Source organism: Balaenoptera borealis (assembly GCF_965194805.1).
Source record: "Balaenoptera borealis genome assembly, chromosome: 11".
In the NCBI taxonomy this organism is placed as follows: domain Eukaryota; kingdom Metazoa; phylum Chordata; class Mammalia; order Artiodactyla; family Balaenopteridae; genus Balaenoptera; species Balaenoptera borealis.
Genome location: NC_138868.1, coordinates 12,976,099 through 13,002,265, shown reverse-complemented (window position 1 = coordinate 13,002,265; position 26,167 = coordinate 12,976,099). Strand labels below are relative to the sequence as shown.

The following is a 26,167-nucleotide window of genomic DNA, read 5'->3' as shown; positions in this document are numbered from 1 at the left end:
CACAGTAAATGAAATTAAAAATTCTCTAGAAGGAATCAATAGCAGAATAACTGAGGCAGAAGAACGGATAAGTGACCTGGAAGATAAAATAATGGAAATAACTATGGCAAACCAGAAAAAAGAAAAAAGAATGAAAAGAATTGAGGACAGTCTCAGAGACCTCTGGAACAACACTAAATGCACCAACATTCGAATGATAGGGGTCCCAGAAGAAGAAGAGAAAAAGAAAGGGACTGAGAAAATATTTGAAGAGATTATAGTTGATAACTCCCTAATATGGGAAAGGAAATAGTCAGTCAAGTCCAGGAAGCACAGAGAGTCCCATAAAGGATAAATCCAAGGTGAAACACACCAAGACACATATTAATCAAACTATCAAAAATTAAATACAAAGAAAAATTATTAAAAGCAGCAAGGGAAAAGAAACAAATAACATATAAGGGAATCCCCATAAGGTTAACAGCTGATCTTTCAGCAGAAACGATACAAGTCAGAAGGGAGTGGCAGGACATATTTAAGGTGATGAAAGGGAAAAACCTACAACCAAGATTACTCTACCCAGCAAGAATCTCATTCAGATTTGACAGAGAAATTAAAACCTTTACAGACAAGCAAAAGCTAAGAGAATTCAGCACCACCAAACCAGCTTTACAACAAATGCTAAAGGAACTTCTCTAGTCAGGAAACACAAGAGAAGGAGAAGACCTACAATAACAAACCCAAAACAATTAAGAAAATGGTAATAGGAACATACATATCGACAATTACCTTAAATGTAAATGGATTAAATGCTCCAACCAAAAGACATAGACTGGCTGAATGTATACAAAAACAAGACCTGTATATATGCTGTCTTTTTATAAAAGGCATGCACTTATATATACTACCAAATATAAAATAGATAGCTAGTGGGAAGCAGCCGCATAGCACAGGGAGGTCAGCTTGGTGCTTTGTGACCACCTGGAAGGGTGGGATAGGGAGGGTGGGAGGGAGAGGCAAGAGGGAGGAGATATGGGGATATATGTATATGTATGGCTGATTCACTTCGTTATAAAGCAGAAACTAACACACCATTGTAAAGCAATTATACTCCAATAAAGATGTTAAAAAAAAAAAGATATTTGTATATCAGCTCTCCAGATGCCATTTTAGATCATTGAAAACCCAACTGATTCAAATACCTTGTTCATTTAAAAAAATGTTTATGCTGAACTGGGTATTACTCTTGCTGGAAAACTGGGAAATCATTCTATGCTGCATTGAAAGATCTAATATTATGTACATAACATAGTGTGTGTCACCTTATATTTTTTAATCTAGCTGTCCTCCTTTTGAGAGATGGTGATTTGTTCAGGCAAGGATATAATATTTCTGCTGTTAGATCCAAGTCTTTCAAAATCTCTTATGCTTGAGAAAAAATAAAATATTTTTTTTAAGTGATGGACTTAATTAAGCTAGAAAAATAAAGAACTTCTCTCTTGGAACTGTATCTTTTTGATAGATGGAATCCATAATTTTTAACTTTAAAATAAACGTTAATGCTACATTTATTGTCAAAGTAGAAATTATTCATAATAAGCAAAAGAGGATTGGAATAAGTAACATTTCAATTTTCTCAGAATTTCTAGGCTGTCAGGAGCTAAGTTCATTTTTAACAAGGCATATTCCTGGAAGCAACTTAACATCAAGAATCAACAGACCAGGGTTCTGATCTGAGGTGGCTACTGCCATTTTAAATAAAATGATAACCTCTAAAACTATTTTTCCCCTACCTTTCTTAATTCAGTGAGACTTTTAAAAGATCACAAATGTGACTACATACTTTGAAAACTAGAAGTGAAAACTATGTATTGCATTCTCTATAACATCATGATTTCTTCATCTCTGTAACTCGCCCTTCGGCTATATTTGCTTTACCTTCCAATTGCACCTATGATATGTCTCCCTAGAGTTTCATGTGTTCTCATGTGGAAACTTCTCCTTCTTTAATGTATGGCTTATATGCAAGCTGGGAAGTTGTTGAGCTTGTTTGTAGAATTACAATTGGGAATGTAAACTCTAAAAGGCATTTCTTCTCTAATCTCTCTTATTTTCCTCTATAGTTTTAAAAAACATAAAATAGGCATACGTGTGAATGTCTACATATATGACGCATAAACCAATGCTTTTACAAATAAAAAGGGTTGAAGGTGTTGTATGAGACATAGGATACAGGTAAATAGCATAAATTGAGAAAATGTAAAAAAAAAACAAGCCCTGGACATGGTATGGAGGCAAGGATAAAACCTGCTGCACATCAACAGGTCCTACCCACTGCTCTGTGCAGACCACAAATTTGACTCAAAACTTTCTAGCAGCCCATATATACAATTAGCATTCGAAAGACAAGTAAATCAACCAAAAGATTGGACACAACATTACCATTCTTGATAGTAACTTTGAAATCACTTCTCCCAAGTCCTTGTAAAGAGAATGAGTAAAATATAATGCATAATATAATATATTGAATAATAGTCGTATATATGTAGACACACACACAAAAGAGCTTTTCTGAGCTACCTTTACTTGTCATTCATTCATAGACTTAAAGTTGGCTGCATGCCTTGTTAGAGGGACACTCAGAAACCTTCTTCCCACAAAACATCTCTCCTCCTCATCTTTCAAACATCTCCCATCACCAGGAGACCTTTCTAAGAGGTAGATACTTCTGGGAGTGGTCATCCAAAAGAAGCTGATTTCTTCGTGATTTCCCAGTCCTCTCCAAGCTTAACATACCTGCCATCTGTGTCATTCAGTTTGATATTTTAATCAGATAATTTTTGTGACTTTTATTAGATATTTCTTGAATTATATATTAATTATAATAGTACAGTATGATCCTGAAGATATATCTATATTTATATATATAATATATTTATCTATATCTATATTTTATATATAAATCTTAGATGCTAAGAAAGAAAAGTGAAATATATATAGAACTATAAATACAGATAGATATATATGTAAATAGACATAAATATAAATAAATATATAAACAGATATAGAGATAGAGATAGACATAGAGATAGATGGATGAATGGATAGATGGATAGAAAGATAGAGAGAGAGAGATAAAATTGTACTCTTTCTCTTAAAGAGCTTCTCTCCCATGTACTTCGTAACATAGAAAAAGAAATATTTCAAAGTCATGAACATATTGACCCATATTAATATCTCTATACTCTGACCAACTCTAAGGACTGATAAGTTTGCTGAAAGATAAAAGGAGGGACAACAGTGGACCACACAGAGCTACACACTACTACAGAGGGTTTACGAGAATGAAAACATCCATCAAGTACATATCTAATTGTCTGTTTCACTGAAAAGGAGAATAAGAATGGAAGGAAACACATTTGGAGACATTTCAGCTTACTTCATCAAATATAATTTTAGGAAAGAAAACCTTATTGTATTTCATGAAGTAGAATTATGTTATGCTTTGGTTATATTAAGAAGTTTTTGTTTTTGCCCATACAGTGATTTACTGACCTTTTTCACTTGACTAATTAAACATAATACTTGCCTTGTGAAAATAAATAGTTACTTCATTTGAATTTCAACTCAAGTCCAGATTTTCTCACATTACCTTAGAGTAAAAAGTGCCTTCTATTCACTCCACAGGAGTCCTATTTCCAAAGGTAACAATACTGGGAGAAAATATAAGCCTGACCATCCCTTTGGGATACGTTGCTAAAAGCAAAGATCTTCACGTGCTATCCTGGTGCCAAGTGACCAATTATAATGCTCAGTTATGTTTCTGGAATGAAGTAGGGAGAGATCATTCATCATGAATATAATTGGTCCAATTCATCTGTAAGACCCTTTGGCTTTGTGAGTTTCATCGTGCATTTGTGATAAAAGAGAATTCGGCAGAAAGGAATAGCCAGCAGAATAGTCAGCACACAATAGATGCTCAAGAATTATTTGCAGTCCATAACGATAATGACAATAATAATGATAACGACTATACAACATCTCTCTTTGCCTCCAGATCCAAGACAGAGTTATGTCCAAACAGAACCCAGATGGAGAGTACAAGGACGGTGCTGGAAGGACACATGTATACACCTGAGAAGTAGTGAGACTGTGCTAATTTTCATAGTAAGGTCTGGGAAGCTTGCCAGGAAGGTGTATCAGGGAAGTTGAACAAAGATGGATAAACCATGAAATAACAGCAACAGAGGTCCACAATCAGTACAATTGAGATGCAAGACCAGCCTTTACATACTGTAAAGTAAGGAGTCTAAAGCTTGGGGAGACAGGAATGCTGGTGTAGATCAATTAGGTGCAACTTATTCAACCATGAACTAAAACTGTGGTTCTCAAATCCTTTGATCTTAGCAACACTTTACACTCAAAAATTATTGGAGACCCCAAAGAGACTTTGTTTATGTGGGCTATATCTATCAATATTTACCATTTCAGGTGTAAAAAATAAGAAATGTTAAAGGTTTTATTAATTCTTTTAAAGTAAATAATAAACCCATTACATGTTAACATAAAAAATAGATTAATAATAATACACCCATACATGTCAACAAAAAAATAGATTAATAAATACCTATAACTACTTTTCCCTAATAAAAAATATATAGTGAGCAGATTTTTATGTTTTTGAAGTTTTTATAAATTTCTGGCTTTAACAAGACAGCTGAATTCTTACAACATGTGTTCTGAATTCAGCATACAGTTGGCCCTTGAACAATGCAGGTGTTAGGGACACCAACCTTCCATGGAGTCTAAAATTCACATATAATTTATAGTCAGCCCCTATATACATGGTTCCTTTGTACTCATGGTTTCCCATCTGTAGATTCAAACAACAGGGGGTCATACTGTACTATTTATTATTGAAAAACAAATCCATGTGTAAGTGGACTCATGCAGTTCAAACACTTGCTGTTCAAGGGTTAACTATATTGAGATATGTTGTTTTGGTTGTACCACATGAAGAAAACATATATGCACATAGCCTTAAAAACATATGCAGTTAGAAAAGGCAAGAATATTTAAATAATCTTCAGATAATTATGATACTCTTCTCTGATAGTATAACAAACACAAGTATTATTTTTAATTTCAATATGAAATATAAAGCCAATATCTATAATATCTTGGGCTATTATGGAAATATTGAGCTTACGGACCCCATGTAAGTGTCAAGAATCCCCCAAAATTCCCTAGATGGCACTGTGAGAACCACTGGTCTAAACGTATCCCTTGAAAGTGTCCAAAGGACATTCCTTTAGCACAGCAAAAGGAAATGCATTAGTGAGAAGATCATCAAAAAATCTCTGTGACTAATAGGCTGGAGATGACAGGAAGAGATGCTGCCACAAAATTAGGTTTCTGTTTTTATGACTGAGTGATATTTCATTATATATATGTACCACATCTTCTTTATCCATTCCTCTGGATTTGAATGAGAATAATAGAATCCTGGAGAGTTGCAGTTAAGAGAAAGCCTGCAATCATCAGAGATAAATTGATATAATTACTAGAAGAGCCACAGGAATATTTTCAGTTGCAGTAACTGAAGAATAGAAATGATTATGCATCAACTGTGCTATATCATAGAGCTAGTGACATGCAGAAATAAACAAGATTCAAATCCAGCTCTTCCCAACTCCAAAACATATTCTCTCAACTGCTATAATATCCTCAACATCTTGCAGGAACATGCAAGTATTAGGGAATATGCCGGTCAATGGGAACAAATGATAGAAAAGGTATAGGCCCTTTCCTCAAGGAAAGAATAGCATAATAGGGGAAACAAGCATATGTCATCAAATAAGTGCAATAAAATATGTAAGAGATGTAATTATAGATTTATGTAGAAGGTACAGGGAGAGGAAAAAGAAGTGAGCATTTGATATATTAGGGGAAATAAGGAAATTGTATAATAGTCTGACAAAATTTGTACAATGGAAGAAATATTACTCTGTGCTGAAATATAGTAAAATTGGATCAGTTATTAAGCTATGGCTTCTCAGCTTCAAACCCACTCTTATACTCTGCTTTAGGATGCTTTGGCTGGGACAGTGCATTTCTTCCTTGCCAACTGGTCTCCTGCTTGATTTTAACTACAAAAGGTGAAGGAGGCTGGTGAGCTGGAAGAGGGTAAAAGACTTGCTCCTTTCTGTTTTCACTTCCGGTCCCTACCAGTGTCACCTTAGAAATGCTTCTTCACCTAAATATAGCAATTGTATTCCAGTGGTTTCGTGTTTGATTCCAGCAGGCAGCTTTTCCAACATTGGTTGAACCAGCCTTATTACAGCACCTCAAAGACACAAGCCTCAAATATGTGGGTCTCAACACCACATGATAGGTGTGGGTCTCTGAACTTTGCTGAAGAGCAACACTTTCTCTGAGGTCTGAGTTTAGCTTTTCAGGATCTATAAATTTTAATAATTTCAACCTTTTCCTTTTTTTGCCCCAACCCTAAATGTTATAGCTGCTTCCTAAAGTTGCTACTTCTTTTATACTCAAGTTTTTCCTTTTGGTCTTTTCAATTCTTCAACAACCAGTTAGCAATTTTTACATTTAAATTTTCTCTGTAAAAATAATTGCTGGGATTTCTGTTTCCTGGCCAGAACCTAGCTGAAGCAAAGAAGATTTCTTCCAAAGAAAACCATAAATGCAAAGACTTGGAAGTATGAAAAAAATTAAGTCATGAATGAGTGAATTATAATACCATCATTATCCTCAAAATAAAGTTTATTAGAGAGAGAATTTTTTTTAAAAATCTATTCTCCTTTATAAAAGTTATTAGCACATTATGCCTTTTATTCCCCTGATTGGCTACCACACAACTTATATTCATTAAGCCCTAACTTGAGGGAGGCACAGTAATAAGCACTCCTAATCTCATTTATTCCTCACTTGAAATCCCGTTTCATTATCTCCAATTTTTAGGTGAGGAAACTTTGGTTTAGGAAGTTTAAATCAGTTACACAAAATATCCAGATGGTAAGAGGCAGAACTGGGGATTTAAATTAGGCACTCTCTCTGTAGACACTCCAAATAAAAGAAAATAAAATCTTGCTGGAGATTGCTTTCATAATTTCAATAACAGTTTGTAATAAAATATAAAAAAGTTAAAAATGGAACTACATTTACTTTCACTTCCCCAGTTTTAAGATTCAGAAGTTCTGGAGATCCAATATACAGCATGGTGATTATAGTAAATAATAGTGTATCGTATACTTGAAATTTGCTGAGAGAGTAAATCTCAAGAGCTCTTATCACTCACAAAAATATGGTAACTATGCAAAGTAATGAATGTGTTAATTAGTTTAATAGTGATAATCATTTCCCAATGTATATGTATATCAAAACATCATATTGTACATCTTAAATATATAAAATTTTTTGTTTGTCAATTTAAAAAGATTGCCTTTTGATGTACTCAAGTATTCATAGCTGAGTCCTGGAAAGAAAAGGAGGAAACAATACTTTGTCAGGCAAAGTGCTGTGTCTTAGAGTCCCTGTAAAACCTACAAGTCACTCCTATACTGTGACTTAGAGAGAGTCTTTCACCACTACAGGTGGGACAGGAGAGCACTTCCTCCATCTAAACAACATCCCCAGTGCTCATCCAAGCATGCCCAATCTTGAAGCAAAGAATGGAGGGGGAACTAAGGTAAAGCAAGGGCAGAAAACATCAGAGCACCTAGGATTGCTAAGGACCACTCAGGGAATGCAAGACGACAAAGCTGCTTAGTGCAACTATGTCATACACAGGGGCCAGAGGCCATTTTTTGGAAGGATAGAATAAAGGAACAAGATCATATTCAGTGACTGTGTTCTTCAATTTATGAGAGACTCTTACATAATAGGGTAGTTCCCCCACAAAAAGACTGGACAGCCTTTTTTTTTTCAACATCTTTATTGGAGTATAATTGCTTTACATTGTTGTGTTAGTTTCTGCTGTATAAGTAGTCATATATTTATTGGCTATTTGTATTTATTCTTCTGTAGTATAGCATATAAAATGCCCAAAATTTCTACCGAGTTCTTTCTTTTGTGTTACTAAGTAGACAATTATAAAAAACCTTCTATTTTATAACTGTGACAGATAATATCTCACAGTATATGTTTTGTCAGTCTGCTGTTTGCCTCTGACTTTGTTTACAGTGTCTTTTGCATTAAAATATTTTTTTTTACCTTTAAAAAATAAAAAAAGACTGGACAGATTAAGGCTGAGTCATTTGCACTTCTATAAATAGAACCTAAATTAAAGAAAAATGTTACTGCTTGTGACCCTACTGTAAATCACCAGCCCCTCTAGACAACCTCGGACCAATATGGGAACTTGACAAGATAATGGGTCAAGCTCCTCTACATGACATAAAAAGGCTCATAAATTACAGCCTCCCCTTCCAGCCACATCTTCTGCTACTCACCAGCACCATGCTCTCTATGGGGCAGACCCTTAGAACTCCATGTTATTACATGGGAAAGCCTCTCCTTGGATCTGAATATGCTGTTCCTTGTGCCTGCAATGCTCTTGCAAGCTACTCCACCTTGCATGCTTCTACTCATGCCACACAATTCAAGAATTAACCTAAAACATTTGGCATTCCCTACTTTCCCGCATAAACTGTCTCAATCACTCACTGCACTTTGTACCAGGTAATCCCCAACCAGGTGTACTTTGTACTAAGCACTACTAACACCAATAACTCAGGGTTCCCTCCACACCTGTCCCTAAATTTCAATACTTAATAGAAGGAATATTTTAAAATTCTAAGTGCTTGCTAAATGCCAGGCACAGGGTTGAACATTTTATGGATATTATCTCATTCAAACCTCAAACAATTCAAAGAGAGAAAACCTGCCTAGAGCAGCGGAGAACTTTCCTAAACATCACACAACTAAAATAAAAATGTATAAAATGTAACATTTCTCTAAGAAATAAAATTGTTTTTAAAAACTGTAAATGCACAGCAACTGTGTTTAAGATTCTATGAATAATTTGTAAAATAAGTTAATACACGTAAAGCATTCAGAACCTTGTTTAAAATATATAATATATAAATTTAGAATTAATATTAATATTGTTGTTGTTTAACTTCTCTATTTTGAACACTGAGGTGCTCTTCATATCCTTGGGAGGAGACGGCATAAAATCTCAGAAACTGCAGCTTTTCTGGTAATGTGAAATTCCTATCTAATTTTTCATAACTTTCTACCCAGTGGTGCTCTGACAAGACTGTGAGAGATATATGAGAGGTGAGACAAATAGGCATTGCAATTGTTAAAAATCAAAAGCAAACAAACATGTAGTCCCTACCTTCAGGAAAGATAACTTAATCATGGAAATGTAACAGCAAGCAAAATATTTTAATATTGTATCTTTGTGGGCAAATGTAAAGGGAAAAAAATCTGTTCAAAGGAGTTATCTTCTGTACTCTCCAAAACATTTTGCCATGAAACTAAAATTAATCTTAAAAAAAAATAAATTTGAGTTTGAATCAGGCTAAATATAAAGGGGAAGGTTGAAGGGAGCTTTCATTTTTCTTCTATATACTTTAGGGATTTTGACTCTTCTTAGTAACAGGCATGCATTAATGTAACCTACATAACAGAAATAAAAAAGAATTATTTTCCTTTATTTATAAATGTATTAAATACAATTAATGACATTGTTTATGAATGATATATTTTAAATGTTTATTTTTCTATATAATTATTTATGTCCATATGTGTACAGTCAAAAAATACATTCCAACTCCAGCAAAGGAAAGACGCTTTTCTTGGAGAAGTTCTGCCACCTTGTGGTGTATAAAAATAATACCGTGTTTAAAGTATCCACACATGTGCTCAACAAGAAGCATCTTCCATTAGCCAGTCTCTGCTGCTCTAATTACTTAGAAAATCCATACCCTTCCAAGTGTCCATGACCAAGAACACCAACTTTGCAGGCCTTGTTATGCTGAACAGTGTACATATATTTGCAGTAATATATTTCCTTGTCTCTTCCCTAAACCACAAACCCCCAAGGACACTATTTTTGCTCACCAGTGTATTATGTCCCTGCCCTAGCATAGACCCCATATAGCACCTAGCACAGTAGCACTTGATAAATATATGTTGAGTTAGTTAGTTAATTAAAATACTGAAACATATTTATCTCTGAGCTATTTTTTAAATTAGAAAAAAAGAAATGCTCATAAGTGTGTACAATATCTTCCCATTTGCCTGAGAGTAGAAAGATATACTCATATATACATTCTTGTAAATGGATAAAAATCCTCCAGAAGGAAACCCAGGAACTATTAATACTGATCCATGTTAGAGAGCGAAGCTGGAGATCTGGGCTGGGATGATCATTTCTTATTGTGTACTCACTTGCATATCTTATTGGAATCTTATTTACCATGAACATATATTATTTTTAATATAAATGCAAAAACCAAACAATAAGCGGTCTAGTTATTGCCAAATGTAGACAGAAAATTACTTGTATTTTTCATGCTATAAAGGGAGAAAGTAAAATTCCACATGCTTTTTTTAAATTTTATTTTTTAATTGTATATATTTAAGAAGTACGACATGATGTTTCATATACACATAGTGAAATAATTAATACAACCAAGCTAATTAATACATCCATCTTCTCACATCATTATCATTTTTTGTGTGTGGTGAGAGCACCTGAGATTTACTCTCTTAGCAAGTTTCCAGTATAATATAAAGTAATTATTAACTGTGGTCACCATGCTGTACATTAGATTTCTCGAGCTTGTTCATCCCACGTAATTGAAACTTCGCACCATTTGACCAATATCTCCCTATTTCCCATACCTCCCTGTCCCTGATAACCACTGTTCTACTCTCTATTTCTATGAATTTGACTATTTTAGACTTCACATGTAAGTGAGATCACGCAGTATTTGTCTTTCTATGTCTGGCTTATTCACTTAGGATAATATCCTCCAGATTCATTCATGTTGTTGCCAAATGCAGGATCTCCTTCATTTTTAAAGTGAATAGATAGATATAGATAGATATAGATATAGATGTAGATATAGATATAGATATAGACATACAGACATAGACATATAGACATAGACATAGACAGACATAGACATAGATATATCACAGTTTCGTTATGCATTCATCCATCAGTGGACATTCAGATTATTCAAGGTACTGATTTCATTTTCTTTGGATATATATGTAGAAGTGGGATTGCTGTATCATATGGTAGTTTTATTTTTAGTGGAACCTCCAAACTCTTTTCCATAATGTCTGTAAAAATTTACATTCCCATCAAAAATGTACAAGGGTTTGCTTTTCTCCACATCCTTGACTACACTTGTTATCTTTTGTCTTTTTGATAATAGTCATCCCAACAGGTGTGAGATGATATCTCACTGTGGTTTTAATTTGCATTTTCCTGATGACTAGTGATGTTGAGCATATTTTTATATACCTATTAGTCATTTGTAGGTCTTCCTTGGAAAAAATGTCTATTCAAGTCCTTTGCCCATTTTTCAAATAAGGTTGTTTTTTTTTTACTACTGAGATGTTTGAGTTCCTTGCATATTTCGGATATTAACTCCTTATCAGATCTATGGTTTGCAAATATTTTTCCCAATGCACAATTTGTCTTTTCATTATGACGATTGTTTTCTTTGCTGTGCAGAAGCATTTTAATTTGATATAGTCCACTTGTTTATTTTTGCTTTTTCTGGGCTTTTGTGCCACATTCAAAAAATCATTGCCAACGCCAACGTCAAGGATCTTTCCCCCTATGATTTCTTCTAGTTTTTACAGTTTAAGGTCTCACATTTAAGTCTGTAATCTATTTTGAGTCAACTATTGCATATGCTGTAAAACCAGGATCCCACCCGTATTTCTTTTTGCATAATTACACATGCCTTTTTATTGCAACCCTCTCACTTTTATCTTAAAATTTAGTATTGTAATACCTATTTAAACTGATCATTTCATCATTTCAGGACCTCCCCCTAAGCTAGTATAATGTTTGCTCCGTTATATATTTGCTGTATTGCGTGTGTTTGTGTGTGTGTGTACAGTATGTGTGTGTATATGTAGACACATACAAAGTTTACATATATTAAAAATATATAAGATATATTTGCTGTATCCATTCAGAAGACTATATCAGTTAAATATCTCTCAGAAGAAAGATCCAATTTTTAACAAAGTTGACTATAAAAGAGAACAAAGTAGAGGCAATTGAGAGCAAGTGTCATTATTTCCCTGAGTGCTCAAAACTATCTCCTTCCCCTTACTGGCTTCATCAGAAAGTACCAGGAAGCACTGACTTTCTTTTCAAAAAATTCTCCTTTACTACTCTATCACATATTTCTAAAATTCCACAAGAACATAATTGTCCTTTTTTAATAGAAGGTCCTTTGGGAATAGTCATGAGTTAATCATAAAATGTTTCATATTCCCTTTCAGTGTGATTAGCTATTTGAGTTTTCTTTTCTTCTTTCCTTCCCTCCTTTCCCCCTTCCTTCCTTCCTTCTTTCCTCCCTTTTTTTTATGAGCAGATATCATGGTACCCTACAAAGAGTAATTGCCCTAAATATCAGGAGGACCAGGTGCTTAACAATATTGTACTTCCAATTGGAGGAGAAGTGATCTCAGGCAGAAGGAATATTATTACAAAAACCATGAGGGCACTTTTGGTTTCTAGGTCTGCATGTGAGGAGCTTGGAAGTCACCATTCTGCCCTAAAACTGAAAAGACTGAAAAAATCAACAACACTTCTTGGATCCTTAAGAGAGGAGAGGACACAGAGTAAACCATTGCCCCCAAGACTGGAGAGACCAACAGGTGAATGCAAGGAGTCACAGCTGACCAGAGCAGACTCACAAGAGGAAATCACTGTGGGAACTGTAGACTAAAAAAGGTATATTCACAACCTAAAAGTTGAGAGTTATGTTTTATTCAGAGGGAATTTTTAGGACTTCAAGCCCAGGAGGCAGCATCTCAAGTAACCCTGAGAAAACTGCTCCAAGGGGGCGAGGGAGGAGCTAGGATATATAGGAGTTTTGCAACAAAGGGCAGGTAGTAAGAACAAAAGATTACAGTTAATAAGAGAAAAATAGATATCTCAAGTTAAGGAATTTACTGTTTTTCTATGTATGGGAAGATGCAAGAGTCTGGGCTCACTGAAATCATTCCTTTGATATGTATCTCAGCTGTCTGGGGCCAGTATCCTGTGTTTTTATATCCTGAGTTTCCTCAGGACTCACCAGAGGGAGTGGCTGCAGTCTGATGGCTGCCAGATGGCAGGTGTTCTTTTTCCTTCCTAAATTCCGTCGGGGCTCACCAGCTCACCTTCCTGTGGTGGCTGCAATCACTGATGACTGTGACATCCTCTGACTATTGATATGGCAGGCAATATTCCATTTATCAGAACCATGGACAATATGTGAGATTTACCTCCAGGAGATCAACCAGGTTCTCACAGTAAGTATCTGGGCAAAATCCCCCTATGCTTCCAGCAGGGGGAGGTGAAGAGGTACCATCTTCAAATACACCACAGCACTCTGTACTTCTAGGAGAAACTAGTTGACCAAAGCCTAAGCGGCTGGGGTATTATCAGAGCCCAACTGACCTGTGGGAAGCGAAATACCCAACTTCAGCCCACTCTAGCCATCCTATCCCAACTTATGGGGGTGGGGGGGGACCCTGAGAAACAATTGTGAAGTTCACAATCCAGAGGCATAATTTCTCTAAAGAAGAGACCTAATCATAGGACATAGAACACTTCCCCTCCACGCACACTTCACACCACAGTACTAGAGACCTATTTACAGCTGTTCCTTTTACCCAGCACATCATGTCTGACTATCAAGAACAAATTAAAAGTATACAAAAAGGCAAAAACACAATTGGAAGAGATAGAGCACACATCAGAACCAGATATTGCAGGGATGTAGGAATTATACGACCAGGAATTTAAGTCAGCTATGATTAAAATGCTAGAGGTAAAAAACACTGTAACAAAAATAAAAACGCCTTTGATGGGCTTATTTGTAGACTGGATGTGGCTGAGGAAAGAATCAGTGTGCTTGAGAATATAGCAAGAGAAACTTCAAAAACTGAAAACCAAAGAGAATGAAGAGTGAAAAACAAAGAACAGAATATCTAAGGACTCTGGGATAACTACAAAGGGTATAACATGCATGATGGGAATATCCAAAGAAGAAAGAGAAAGGAACAGAGGAAATATTTGAAACAAAATGACTGAGAATTTCCCCATTAATCGTAGACACAAAACCACAGATCCAGGAAGCTCAGAGAACACCAAGCAGGATAAATTCCCCAAACAAACAAACAACTATACATAAATATAAAAATTTCAGACTATGAAAATCAGTGATAAAGAAAAATTTCTGAAAGAAGCCAGAGGCAAAAAACACCTCACCTACAGAGAAACAAAGGTAAGGATTACACCTCAGTTCTCTTGAGAAACCATACCTTATGAAAATTGATGATCTCCTCCCAGGCACCAATACCACAAATCGGGGGATTTCAGTGTGTGGGGGCCTTAACTGACATAGAATTTCCCTGCTCCTGATATTGGAAATCACCCTTTTTTTCCTACAGAATAAGGACAACCACTTACAGAATAACAGGGTGTAAAATGCACCTCCAAGTGAATTTCTGTCACTGCCTAATATGAAGAATCAGCTGCAAACATTTCTCCCTAATAAAAACAAAGCAAAACAAAATAAAAACTACCTTAATGAGCACCATGTTATACTTACAAAGTCTGAAGGAAAAGAATATGATGCTGTAAGAGAAAAATACAGAGCGGCTCAAATGAGATTGAAGAGTTAGGGTTATTCTCTGAATGAAAGCCACACTTTGCTTGTACATGAAAAACAAGTAGAGTTATCCATGTAAATACGGTACAAAGAGTATTCTAGACAGAACACACATTAAGATATCAGAACAGCAATAAATAGAGCTAAAGAGGACAGCTGCTTTTGAATATATTTGCATATACTTGGGGAAGGGACACAGAGACACTGAGGAAATTTATAATTATCACTTGCTTCCTGCTATTCTTTTCCCAATCCCCTTTCAACAGATATTGCATCATAAATGTTTAAGAAAAAAAAAATGTTTAAGAAACAATTAAAAAGACAGAAAATACTTCAGGTGACATACTAGGAAAGACAATCTTTAAAGGTGACGTGATTTGAGACATGTTATATAACAAAGACACAGAATAGAGGCATCTTAGGGCAAAATTTGACTGGGAAAGAAACTGATAAAAATAGGAAAAATACATTTCCCTTTGTCACACCTAACTCCAAGTTTTAACAATTCTTAGTAAAATGGTGTTGGAAAGTTTTATGACTGACAATTAATGATGTTAGTTTTATATGGATATGTTTAAAATAATATTTAGTATACTTTTCAAATTTCATCATATTTGCATTGTGTCACTTTGAACTTAGTACTTTGCTATCACTTCAAGGTTTTTAATATGGAGAAAACATACCACTATGTATAAAAATTACAGGATATGGGGTTAGAGGGAAAACGCAGATCTTTAGAGGGGAAAAGTGAGAGACTGAAGCATAGAGTTGCTGAGAATCTTTCCATATTTTTTGGTTTTTGACAAAGATTTCAGTCACAAATGTTTAGAAGTGTTTCATGAAATGGAGAACATTAGAATATAGAAGCAGCCTTAAGAGAAGGTATTGAGCCCATTGCCCTCAATTTGTATATTTACTGATAAATTCATTAATTCAGTTTTGACACAGATTGCAGCTTTTCAAGTGTGAATCTTAATTACAAAATTAAACATATTTATTATAAAACAAGTTCAACCTAGATGAGTATGAAACGCCAGCCCGCCCTCCTACTTCCAGTATCATGCCGCTGAAGTAACCAATGTTAACAGTTTGGTCTGTGACCTTCCACACTTCTCACCATGATTTTGTATATATGCACATATCAATATATCTTACACATTAGGTACATTTTACACCCACATTTTTTTGACTAAGTGTAATCAGTTCTGCAGGTTATACTTTGACTTGATTTTTTTCCATCCAACTAGGATTGTATCAGGGAGTTTCCTCCAAACCAAAGCATGAATATCTAAATCATTCTTTTTATAATTAGCTGCACAACATTTCATAGAAAGAATACTTGTTTCTCCTAATGATACAAATTCAGGTTGTCTCCTTTTATCTCCCTACAAATCATGCCTCAATATTTGTGTCTGGTATTTATATTTCTATAGCGTAGATCTACAAATGTAAGATAGCTAGGTCAAAGATCATATGCAGTTTAAAAGAAATCATCAAATTACTTTCTGAAAATGTAGCTATTCACACTTAGCTACAGGAACTAAGTATAGAATTGCTATCCATATTCAAATGGTGACCTTACCGGCAGTGCATATAATCAGTTTAATGTTCACCAATCTGATAGATGGAAAAAAGGATTGCATTGTCATTTTCATTTAATTTACTTGAGCAATTGAGTGGTTGAGCAAGTTTTATATATATTTGTATGTTTGGCCATTTACATTACCAATTGTGTCATTGCCTATTCATTTGTTAATATATATATATGAAACACAGTAGAGAAATATATATATGTAGAAAATGTATATAATATATATAAATGTTGGGAAATATATATATATGTTCTTACTGGGACATTAACTCATTGTGAGTCACTTGTTCTACAATTGTTCTCTCACTTTCCATTGTTCAGCTTTTAACAAGGTCTATGAAACCTTTATTAATGAACTCTGTTGATCTTTCCCTTATAACATTTGCTTTTCTGGGCAGGAATAAAATGCCTTCCCACATATAAGAATGCATAAATGATGTAAAAGAATGAAATTAGAACACTCCCTTACACCATACACAAAAATAAACTCAAAATGGATTAAAAACCTAAATGTAAGGCCAGACACTATAAAACTCTTAGAGGAAAACATAGGCAGAACACTCTATGACATAAATCACAGCAAGATCCTTTTTGACCCACCTCCTAGAGAAATGGAAATAAAAACAAAAATAAACAAATGGGACCTAATGAAACTTAAGCTTTTGCACAGCAAAGGAAACTATAAACAGGATGAAAAGACAACCTTCAGAATGGAGAAAATATTTGCAAATGAAGCAACTGACAAAGCATTAATCTCCAAAATTTACAAGCAGCTCATGCAGCTCAATACCAAAAAAAAACCAAACAACCCAATCCAAAAATGGGCAGAAGACTAAACAGACATTTCTCCAAAGAAGACATACAGATGGCCAACAAACACATGAAAGAATGCTCAGCATCGCTAATCATTAGAGAAATGCAAATCAAAACTACAATGAGATATCACCTCACATCGGTCAGAATGGCCATCATCAAAAAATCTACAGACAATAAATGCTGGAGAGGGTGTGGAGAAAAGGAACCCTCTTGCACTGCTGGTGGGAATGTAAGTTGATACAGCCACTATGGAGAACAGTATGGAGGTTCCTTAAAAACTAAAAATAGAACCACCATACGACCCAGCAACCCCACTACTGGGCATGTACCCTGAGTAAACCATAATTCAAAAAGAGTCATGTACCACAACGTTCATTGCAGCTCTATTTACAATAGCCAGGACGTGGAAGCAACCTAAGTGTCCATCGACAGATGAATGGATAAAGAAGATGTGGCACATATATACAATGGAATATTACTCAGCCATAAAAAGAAACGAACTTGAGTTATTTGTAGTGAGGAGGATGGACCTAGAGTCTGTCATACAGAGTGAAGTAAGTCAGAAAGAGAAAAACAAATACCGTATGCTAACACATATATATAGAATCTAAAAAAAAAAAAAAAAAGGTTCTGAAGAACCTAGGGGTAGGACAAGAATAAAGATGCAGACGTAGAGAATGGACTTGAGGACACGGGGAGGAGGAAGGGTAAGTTGGGATGAAGTGAGAGAGTGGCATGGACATATATACACTACAAAATGTAAAATAGAGAGCTAGTGGGAAGCAGCTGCATAGCACAGGGAGATCAGCTTGGTGCTTTGTGACCACCTAGAGGGGTGGGATAGGGAGGATGGGAAGGTAGCTCAAGAGGGAAAAGATATGGGGATATATGTATATGTCTAGCTGATTCATTTTGCTATAAAGCAGAAACTAACACACCACTGTAAAGCAATTATACTCCAATAAAGATGTTAAAAAAAATGAACGCATAAATGTTCTCCTGGATTTTCTTATGGCATATATTACATTTTTACCTTCAATATATATGTAAAATTTTTATATTCCCCATCATTTTGCAAAGGAGAAGACTGAAGAAAAAACAATATAAAAAATATTTCCAGTATATAAGTGACCTCAGAATTGGCAGACTCAGGAATTAAAGACTTTCTAATTCTCAGTCCGGCATTCTTTTTACCACACATAATTGAATCAACATCTGTGGTGCACCACAATTAGAAATCCATCTTATCTACCTTAAAATTTTTTTTTTCCTTTCAAACTTCCTACTGAATGCATTTTTCACCTCCTTGTTCCTCAAGCTGTAGATGAGGGGGTTCAACTTGGGGGTCACCATGGTGTAAAAGAGAGAAATCACTTTATTGAGATTTAGGGAGGTACCTGAGCTAGGTCAAACATAAATGAAGAAAAGAGTCCCATATAGGATGGAGACAGCTGCCAGGTGAGAAGAACAAGTAAAAAAAGCCTTCCTCCTCCCATCAGCCGTCTGGATCCTCAGGATGGCCATCAGGATGCAAACGTAGGAGACTGTGATGATCAGGCCACTGAGTACTCCTATTGCTCCAGCCAAGATGAAGAGCATAAATTTAGTCATCGAGGTGTCTGCACATGCTAGAGAAAGCAGTGGTGAAATATCACAGAAAAAGTGATTGATAATATTTGGACCACGGAAGGGTAAGCAGAATGTCAATGCGGTATGGGTCATGGTGCTTATAAGAGCCACAGCTTAAGGGCCTATAACCAGCTGCACACAGACCCTCTGGGACATAACGAGTGTGTACAACAAGGGCTTACAGATGGCCATATACCGATCATAGGCCATGGAAGCCAGGAGGAAACATTCGGTTGCCACAAAAAGACCAAAGAACCACATCTGTGCGGCACAACCCATCAAAGAGATGCCCTTTTTCTCTGCAAAGATATCACACAGCATCTTGGGGGCAATGGAAGAAGAGGAACACATGTCTACAAAGGACAAATGGCTAAGACAAAAGTACATAGGTGTGTGGAGTCTGGGATCCATCCATATAAGAATGATCATCCCCAAATTGCCCCCCACTGTGGCAAGATAGACAAAGAGAAGAATGACAAAGAGGACAATCTGCTGATAGAGATGATCTGTGAGGCCCAAGAAAAGAAATTTGGTCACTGCTGTCTGATTCTGATCTTCCATTGGTTATTTGTAACCTTTATAAGAAATAAAAAATATATTGTATTTTTTAAAAAAATCAATCAGCACATATAAAATAGTCGTTTAAACTAATTACAGGTTTTTTAAAAAATCTGTATAGGAGGCAGTTATGGAAATAGTGTTAGACTGGTTGACAGTATTTCTGGGTAGTAGACCCTGTCAGTTATGCACAGATCCCATGTAAACTTGGAGAATTCATACTTGGTCTTTTTGGATTCAGCACCCTCTGCCATCAAAAGTCTAACTATAATATCTAAAACTCCTTTGGGTTCTAAAACTGTATTTGAAATGAGATTCAGTCTTCGTATTTCATCTTTATTGCATGATCAGATAAGAACACCACCTAGGAATACAGTTACCAGTGATATTGTAAGACACAAATGAAAATTTAGATCCTGATAATAGACATTTGGGATAAGCTAAACAAAACAGGAATAAAGCCCTTTCAGTTCCTGTCTTGATGGAATGAATAGTACCATTCAGATGTTATGAAAACAACATTCATATCTGGGTATATTAATCTATTCCCCTTATAAAAGAATTAGAAAAGGAAATGTATACAAATGCCAGAGGGGTCATTTAGCATGAAGAAGATAATGTTATAACACATGACAATTATATTTATGTTTATAGAGGACTGTCTTGCAAATAGAGATTGGATTTGTTTACTCTTTGACCATTCTGAAGATAGAAGTGGCACAAGGAAGAACAGAGGATTTAAGATTGAGGTTAAATAGTGTGAAGAAAATTTCACCAATCATATAATTTGAATAATGGAATATAATGCCTTGGGAGGGACTGAGATGTCCTTCCTTTGAGATTAATTTATCTGTCAAATACTGCATAGCAACTTTTTATGGAAACGATGTAAAAAATAAGTATCTGCCATAAGCTCATCTGACTTCATCTCTAGGTGATTTCTACTTATAATTTTTATAAATGTATGAATATACTCAATCCAAATAATAAAATTATTTCCCCTAATTTTATAATATTTAGAGACATATTCAAGACAAAATTTTAACAGGTAACATCTATTTTATTAATAAAATGTGTAAAATGTCAAATGCTTAACATTTTTATTTAGGCACAATTTTTAGGTAAATATTATTTTTCTGACTCATTAATTGAGGAAGAAGGTATCAAGCTGTTTAAAATTACAGTAAGAAGCACAAGGTGTATGAATATCCATAAGAAAAATCCTAGTTTCATATCATGTTTATAATCAACTCAGTTCCCTCTATAAACAAGACAAAAAATACCACATTTTGAAGATATAATAATTAAGATGTGGAACTTGAAATGGCAGAGTACAAAACAGTAGTTAAAATAATGTTCATGTCTTTTTATTTTATTATTATAATTTGAGAAAATATCTATAGGATCCATTTTTCACAAGGCAATTGCTTATTAAATGTCAACTAATAATGTCAGTTATTATTTTTAGGAATTTACACCTGGTTGGGGAGACAGGACTTAGAAAGAAAAAAAAAAAAACCTCTACATGTCAAAGTAGTAATTCCTTGGTCCAAGACAAAACATGCCACAGGATTTCAGAAGGAAGGATCACTGTGAGCTGAAGTGGTTGGTGAAAATATTGCTTTAATTTCATGTCTGAAACAGTTCTAAAGTTATATTGGAACTTGCAGGAAATGATGGTAGATGTTTATGGACATTCCAGGTAAGTGTGTGTGGTGAGGGTAGCATGCTACACCTGCCACTATTCAGCACGTGAACCTGAATAGGACACACAGCCTCTTCTGCAAATAAGGGGAATGATCTCTATGCCGTTTCCATTTCTAGCATCTATGACTCTAGAATTCTTCCTGGACATTGCGTTACCTCTATATTATTAAAAACTAAAGAACAAATTCAGGTGAAAAAGGTCAAAAAATTAGCTGTTTGGTGTCCTGAAAAGCTGGACTAAACACCAAAGACCATTCTCTTTGGAGTACTTGGGGTGGTGAGTTTATATTCCCAAAAGCCAAATTCATCTTAAGTCTTTCCACCAAATTTTAAATGTTCTTTTTATCCAAACCATGGAATACTCACTTCTTTAAGAGAATTTTTTGTTTCCCCATTCACTGCTTCAAGATGAATAGCGAAACCCAGGGATTTTCAGTCTTTATCAGAAAGTCAGTTTGGAAGATTTAATTTCCTTCTTGGTAGTGAGCTTCCACAACAGGCATGATACCTTAAGCACTTGGTAAAGAAGATAAGCCTTCAAGCTGATGAGGCTGATGGTCAAGAGATGCACCTTATCCTGAACACTAACTCAGGTCCAGCACAAATAAGGAACGCATGTTCCTCATAGTTTTAACTACTCTAAAGCCAGGTCTCTGAAGAACTAAAAACTCAAAAATGTACACTGAAGGGACAAAATTAAAGTGATATCATTGGCATTTGTGCCAAATTTATTTCAAAAATAATGTCTTTTCTCAAATAGAGGATTCCTGAAAAAATAATGCTTTTTTCCACTTTGAGATCCTCCTTGCAAAAACAGACCCTCATTTCCATCCATAGAGAGTGATGTGCTAAACAGCTGAGCACCAGCTAGGATGAAGTAGTATTCTGCCTGGATCCTGAAGCCTAGGTTCAAATCCCAGCTCCATGGCTTGTCCCTTTGAGGAAGTGGTTTTTTTTGCTTTTTTGTCTATTTTTTATTTGTTCTTAACTATCTGTGCCTCAGTATCCTCACCTGTAGGATGGGGATGATAATGATACCTTGCTCACACTGGAAGAATTAGATGAATTATTAAATGCAAAGCACTTACAAGAGTACACGCCAAGTAAGTGCTCATTAATGTCAGTTATTATTTTTAGGAACCTACAGCCTAGTTGTGGAAACAAGACCTAGGAATAAAAAGAAAACCTACAGTTCAAAGTACCATTTGCTTGGTTCACGGCAAAACATATCACAGGACTTTAGAATAAGGGAAGATAATTGTGAGCTGAAATGGTTGGGAAAAGTTTCATGAAAGGATTTAGTTTGGAAGGACAAACAATTCTGAGATTATCTGAAGTTAACAGGAAAGGCATTCCAGGTAGGAGCAAGGAGATAAATAGAGGCAGGAAGGAGGGAACACTCAGTGTAGTTGGAATGAAGGTTCATAGAGGAGAGAAGAAAATATAGTATCTGAGGAGATAGCATGGTAGGCAGAATAATGGTCTCCAAAAATGTCCATCTTCTAGTCCCAGAAATATATAAATATGTTACCTTACATGGCAAAAGGGATTTTGTAGATGTAATCAAATTAAGAACCTTGAGATGAGAACATCTAGTGGGCCTTTCTGGGCTGTGGTCAAAGAGAGATGTAGCTAAGGAAAAATGGTCAGAGATATTCAACTTTGCTGGCTTTGAAGATGGAGGAAGGAGGCCATGAGCCGAGGAATGTGGGCAGCTTCTACAATCTGGAAAAAGCAAGGAAATTTATTTTCCCTCAAAACTTCCAGGAGCAATGCAATCCTGCCAACACTGTGATTTTAGCCCAGTGATATCTGCATAGGACTTTTTGAACCACAGCTCTAAAATAATTTGTGTTGTTTTAGCCACTAAGTCTGTAGTAATTTGTTAGGGCAGCAATGGGAAAGTAATACAGATAGGTTGGATGACCACAATCACCACTTTCTCTGAACGCTTCTCTTGATCCCCTAAGAGGGATGTGTTCTCCCACTCCTGCAACCCCCATAGTATTTTATTCATAGCTCATCTTGACTATAATCTGATATTTTGGGGTTCAAGGACATGGGCTTATAATTGTCTGTAATCTATGAAGTATCTATCTCAGAAAGTTGCAAATAAGATCTATTCTATAAGTATTTTTGAATGAAGTGGAAAATAAACTAAAGATATCCCACAATCCATAATGGTTTAAATGTAGCAATTTAAATTATATACTTCTGATTAAAGAAGGCAGGACAAAGGCAGTTCTACCCTTTTCTTCTACCTGAAACCAGCCAAAAGTATAAGGAAAACAATAACAAAAAATAAATAAATAAATGAAATGACACTTTATTGAACTTAAAGAGGAAGGAGTAATAAGAAAAAAATATGATAAAGCAAATTCTATTATAGGAACATGCTTCTCTTTTATATTTACAAGATAAATTCCCTCTAACATGAACATTTTTTTAAAAATATGATAAAAGTGCATGAGGTGATGGTCAGTGAGATGGCTGACTCCATGCTGGAGGAGGTCATTGAGAAGACATGACTGCTGATCGACCCTCAAGCTCGCCCCGGACAATGAGGCTCCTCACGGTCATTGAAAGGACATGACTGCTATTGACCCTCGAGCTGGCCCTGGACAGTCAGAGGCTCCTCACTCTCTCCTTTGTCCTTGGAATGTACTCTCTTCCCACCATCCCCACTGTGAGAGTCATTTTCAAGGACACAGCCTTGAGAGAGTAAGGTGTTGTTGAGGTCACCTGGACGGTATATGTAACTGAACCCAGTTAAGGTCTCTTTATAAACTTTTAAGATGCTGGCAGGCAGGTGCAGAGATCCACTCATCTTGCAGCTTCCCAAGACAAGCCTTATAAGTTCCCTTGCTTATTAAACTGCCACCTACCTGTCTGGAGTGGTCTACCTCTTTCTTCAGTCTCTCCTTGCCCTCTGTGTAGGGGGGTCAGTTCCATTTTATTGGCATAGAGTTGCTTGTAGTAATCTCTCATGATCTTTTGTATTTCTGCAGTGTCAGTGGTTATTTCTCCTTTTTCATTTCTAATTCTATTGATCTGAGTCTTCTCCCTTTTTCTCTTGATGAGTCTGGCTAATGGTTTATCAATTTTGTTTATCTTCTCAAAGAACCAGCTTTTAGTTTCATTGATTTTTGCTATTGTTTCCTTCATTTCTTTTTCATTTATTTCTGACCTGATCTTTATAATTTCTTTCCTTCTGCTGGCTTTGGGGTTTTTTTGTTCTTCTTTCTCTAATTGCTTTAGGTGCAAGGTTAGGTTGTTTATTCGAGATGTTTCCTGTTTCTTGAGGTAGGCTTGTATTGCTATAAACTTCCCTCTTAGCACTGCTTTTGCTGCGTCCCATAGGTTTTGGGTCGTCGTATCTCCATTGTCATTTATTTCTAGGTATTTTTTGATTTCCCCTTTGATTTCTTCAGTAATCACTTCATTATTAAGTAATGTATTGTGTAGCCTCCATGTGTTTGTATTTTTTACAGATCTTTTCCTGTAATTGATATCTAGTCTCATAGCGTTGTGGTCGGAAAAGATACTTGATACGATTTCAATTTTCTTAAATTTACCAAGGTTTGATTTGTGACCCAAGATATGATCTATCCTGGAGAATGTTCCATGAGCACTTGAGAAAAATGTGTATTCTGTTGTTTTTGGGTGGAATGTCCTATAAATATCAATTAAGTCCATCTTGTTTAATGTATCATTTAAAGCTTGTGTTTCCTTATTTATTTTCATTTTGGATGATCTGTCCATTGGTGAAAGTGGGGTGTTAAAGTCCCCTACTATGATTGTGTTGCTGTCGATTTCCCCTTTTATGGCTGTTAGTACTTGCCTTATGTATTGAGGTGCTCCTATGTTGGGTGCATAAATATTTACAATTGTTATACCTTCCTCTTGGATCGATCCCTTGATCATTATATAGTGTCCTTCTTTGTCTCTTGTAATAGTCTTTATTTTAAAGTCTATTTTGTCTGATATGAGAATTGCTACTCCAGCTTTCTTTTGATTTCCATTTGCATGGAATATCTTTTTCCATCCCCTCACTTTCAGTCTGTATGTGTCTCTAGGTCTGAAGTGGGTCTCTTGTAGACAGCATATATATGGGTCTTGTTTTTGTATCCATTCAGCCAGCCTGTGTCTTTTGGTGGGAGCATTTAATCCATTTACATTCAAGGTAATTATCGATATGTATGTTCCTATTCCCATTTTCTTAAATGTTTTGGGTTTGTTATTGTAGGTGTTTTCCTTCTCTTGTGTTTCTTGCCTAGAGAAGTTCCTTTAGCATTTGTTGTAAAGCTGGTTTGGTAGTGCTGAACTCTCTCAGCTTTTGCTTGTCTGTAAAGGTTTTAATTTCTCCATCACATTTGAATGAGATCCTTGCTGGGTAGAGTAATCTTGGTTGTAGGTTCTTCTCCTTCATCACTTTAAGTATATCCTGCCACTCCCTTCTGGCTTGCAGAGTTTCTGCTGAAAGATCAGATGTTAACCTTATGGGGATTCCCTTGTGTGTTATTTGTTTTTTTTTTCCCTTGCTGCCTTTAATATGTTTTCCTTATATTTAATTTTTGACAGTTTGATTAATATGTGTCTTGGCGTGTTTCTCCTTGGGTTTATCCTGTATGGGACTCTCTGTGCTTCCAGGACTTGATTAACTATTTCCTTTCCCATATTAGGGAAGTTTTCAACTATAATCTCTTCAAATATTTTCTCAGTCCCTTTCTTTTTCTCTTCTTCTTCTGGGACCCCTATAATTCGAATGTTGGTGCGTTTAATGCTGTCCCAGAGGTCTCTGAGACTGTCCTCAGTTCTTTTCATTCTTTTTTCTTTATCCTGCTCTGCAGTAGTTATTTCCACCATTTTATCTTCCAGGTCACTTATCCTTTCTTCTGCCTCAGTTATTCTGCTATTGATCCCATCTAGAGTATTTTTAATTTCATTTATTGTGTTTTTCATCATTGCTTGATTCCTCTTTAGTTCTTCTACGTCCTTGTTA

General features: G+C 35.6%; 1 protein-coding gene across 1 annotated transcript; it reads right to left on the bottom strand.

The window, feature by feature from the left end:
- Positions 1 to 4,643: 4,643 nt before the first annotated feature.
- LOC309605404 (olfactory receptor 5G3-like) lies at positions 4,644 to 24,099 on the bottom strand. The gene is given in 3 exon segments (XM_082341254.1): positions 4,644 to 18,678; positions 18,682 to 19,014; positions 19,018 to 24,099. Coding segments are annotated over 3 exon segments (936 nt in total). The 5' UTR covers positions 19,462 to 24,099; the 3' UTR covers positions 4,644 to 18,519.
- Between the last annotated feature and the right edge of the window lie 2,068 nt (positions 24,100 to 26,167).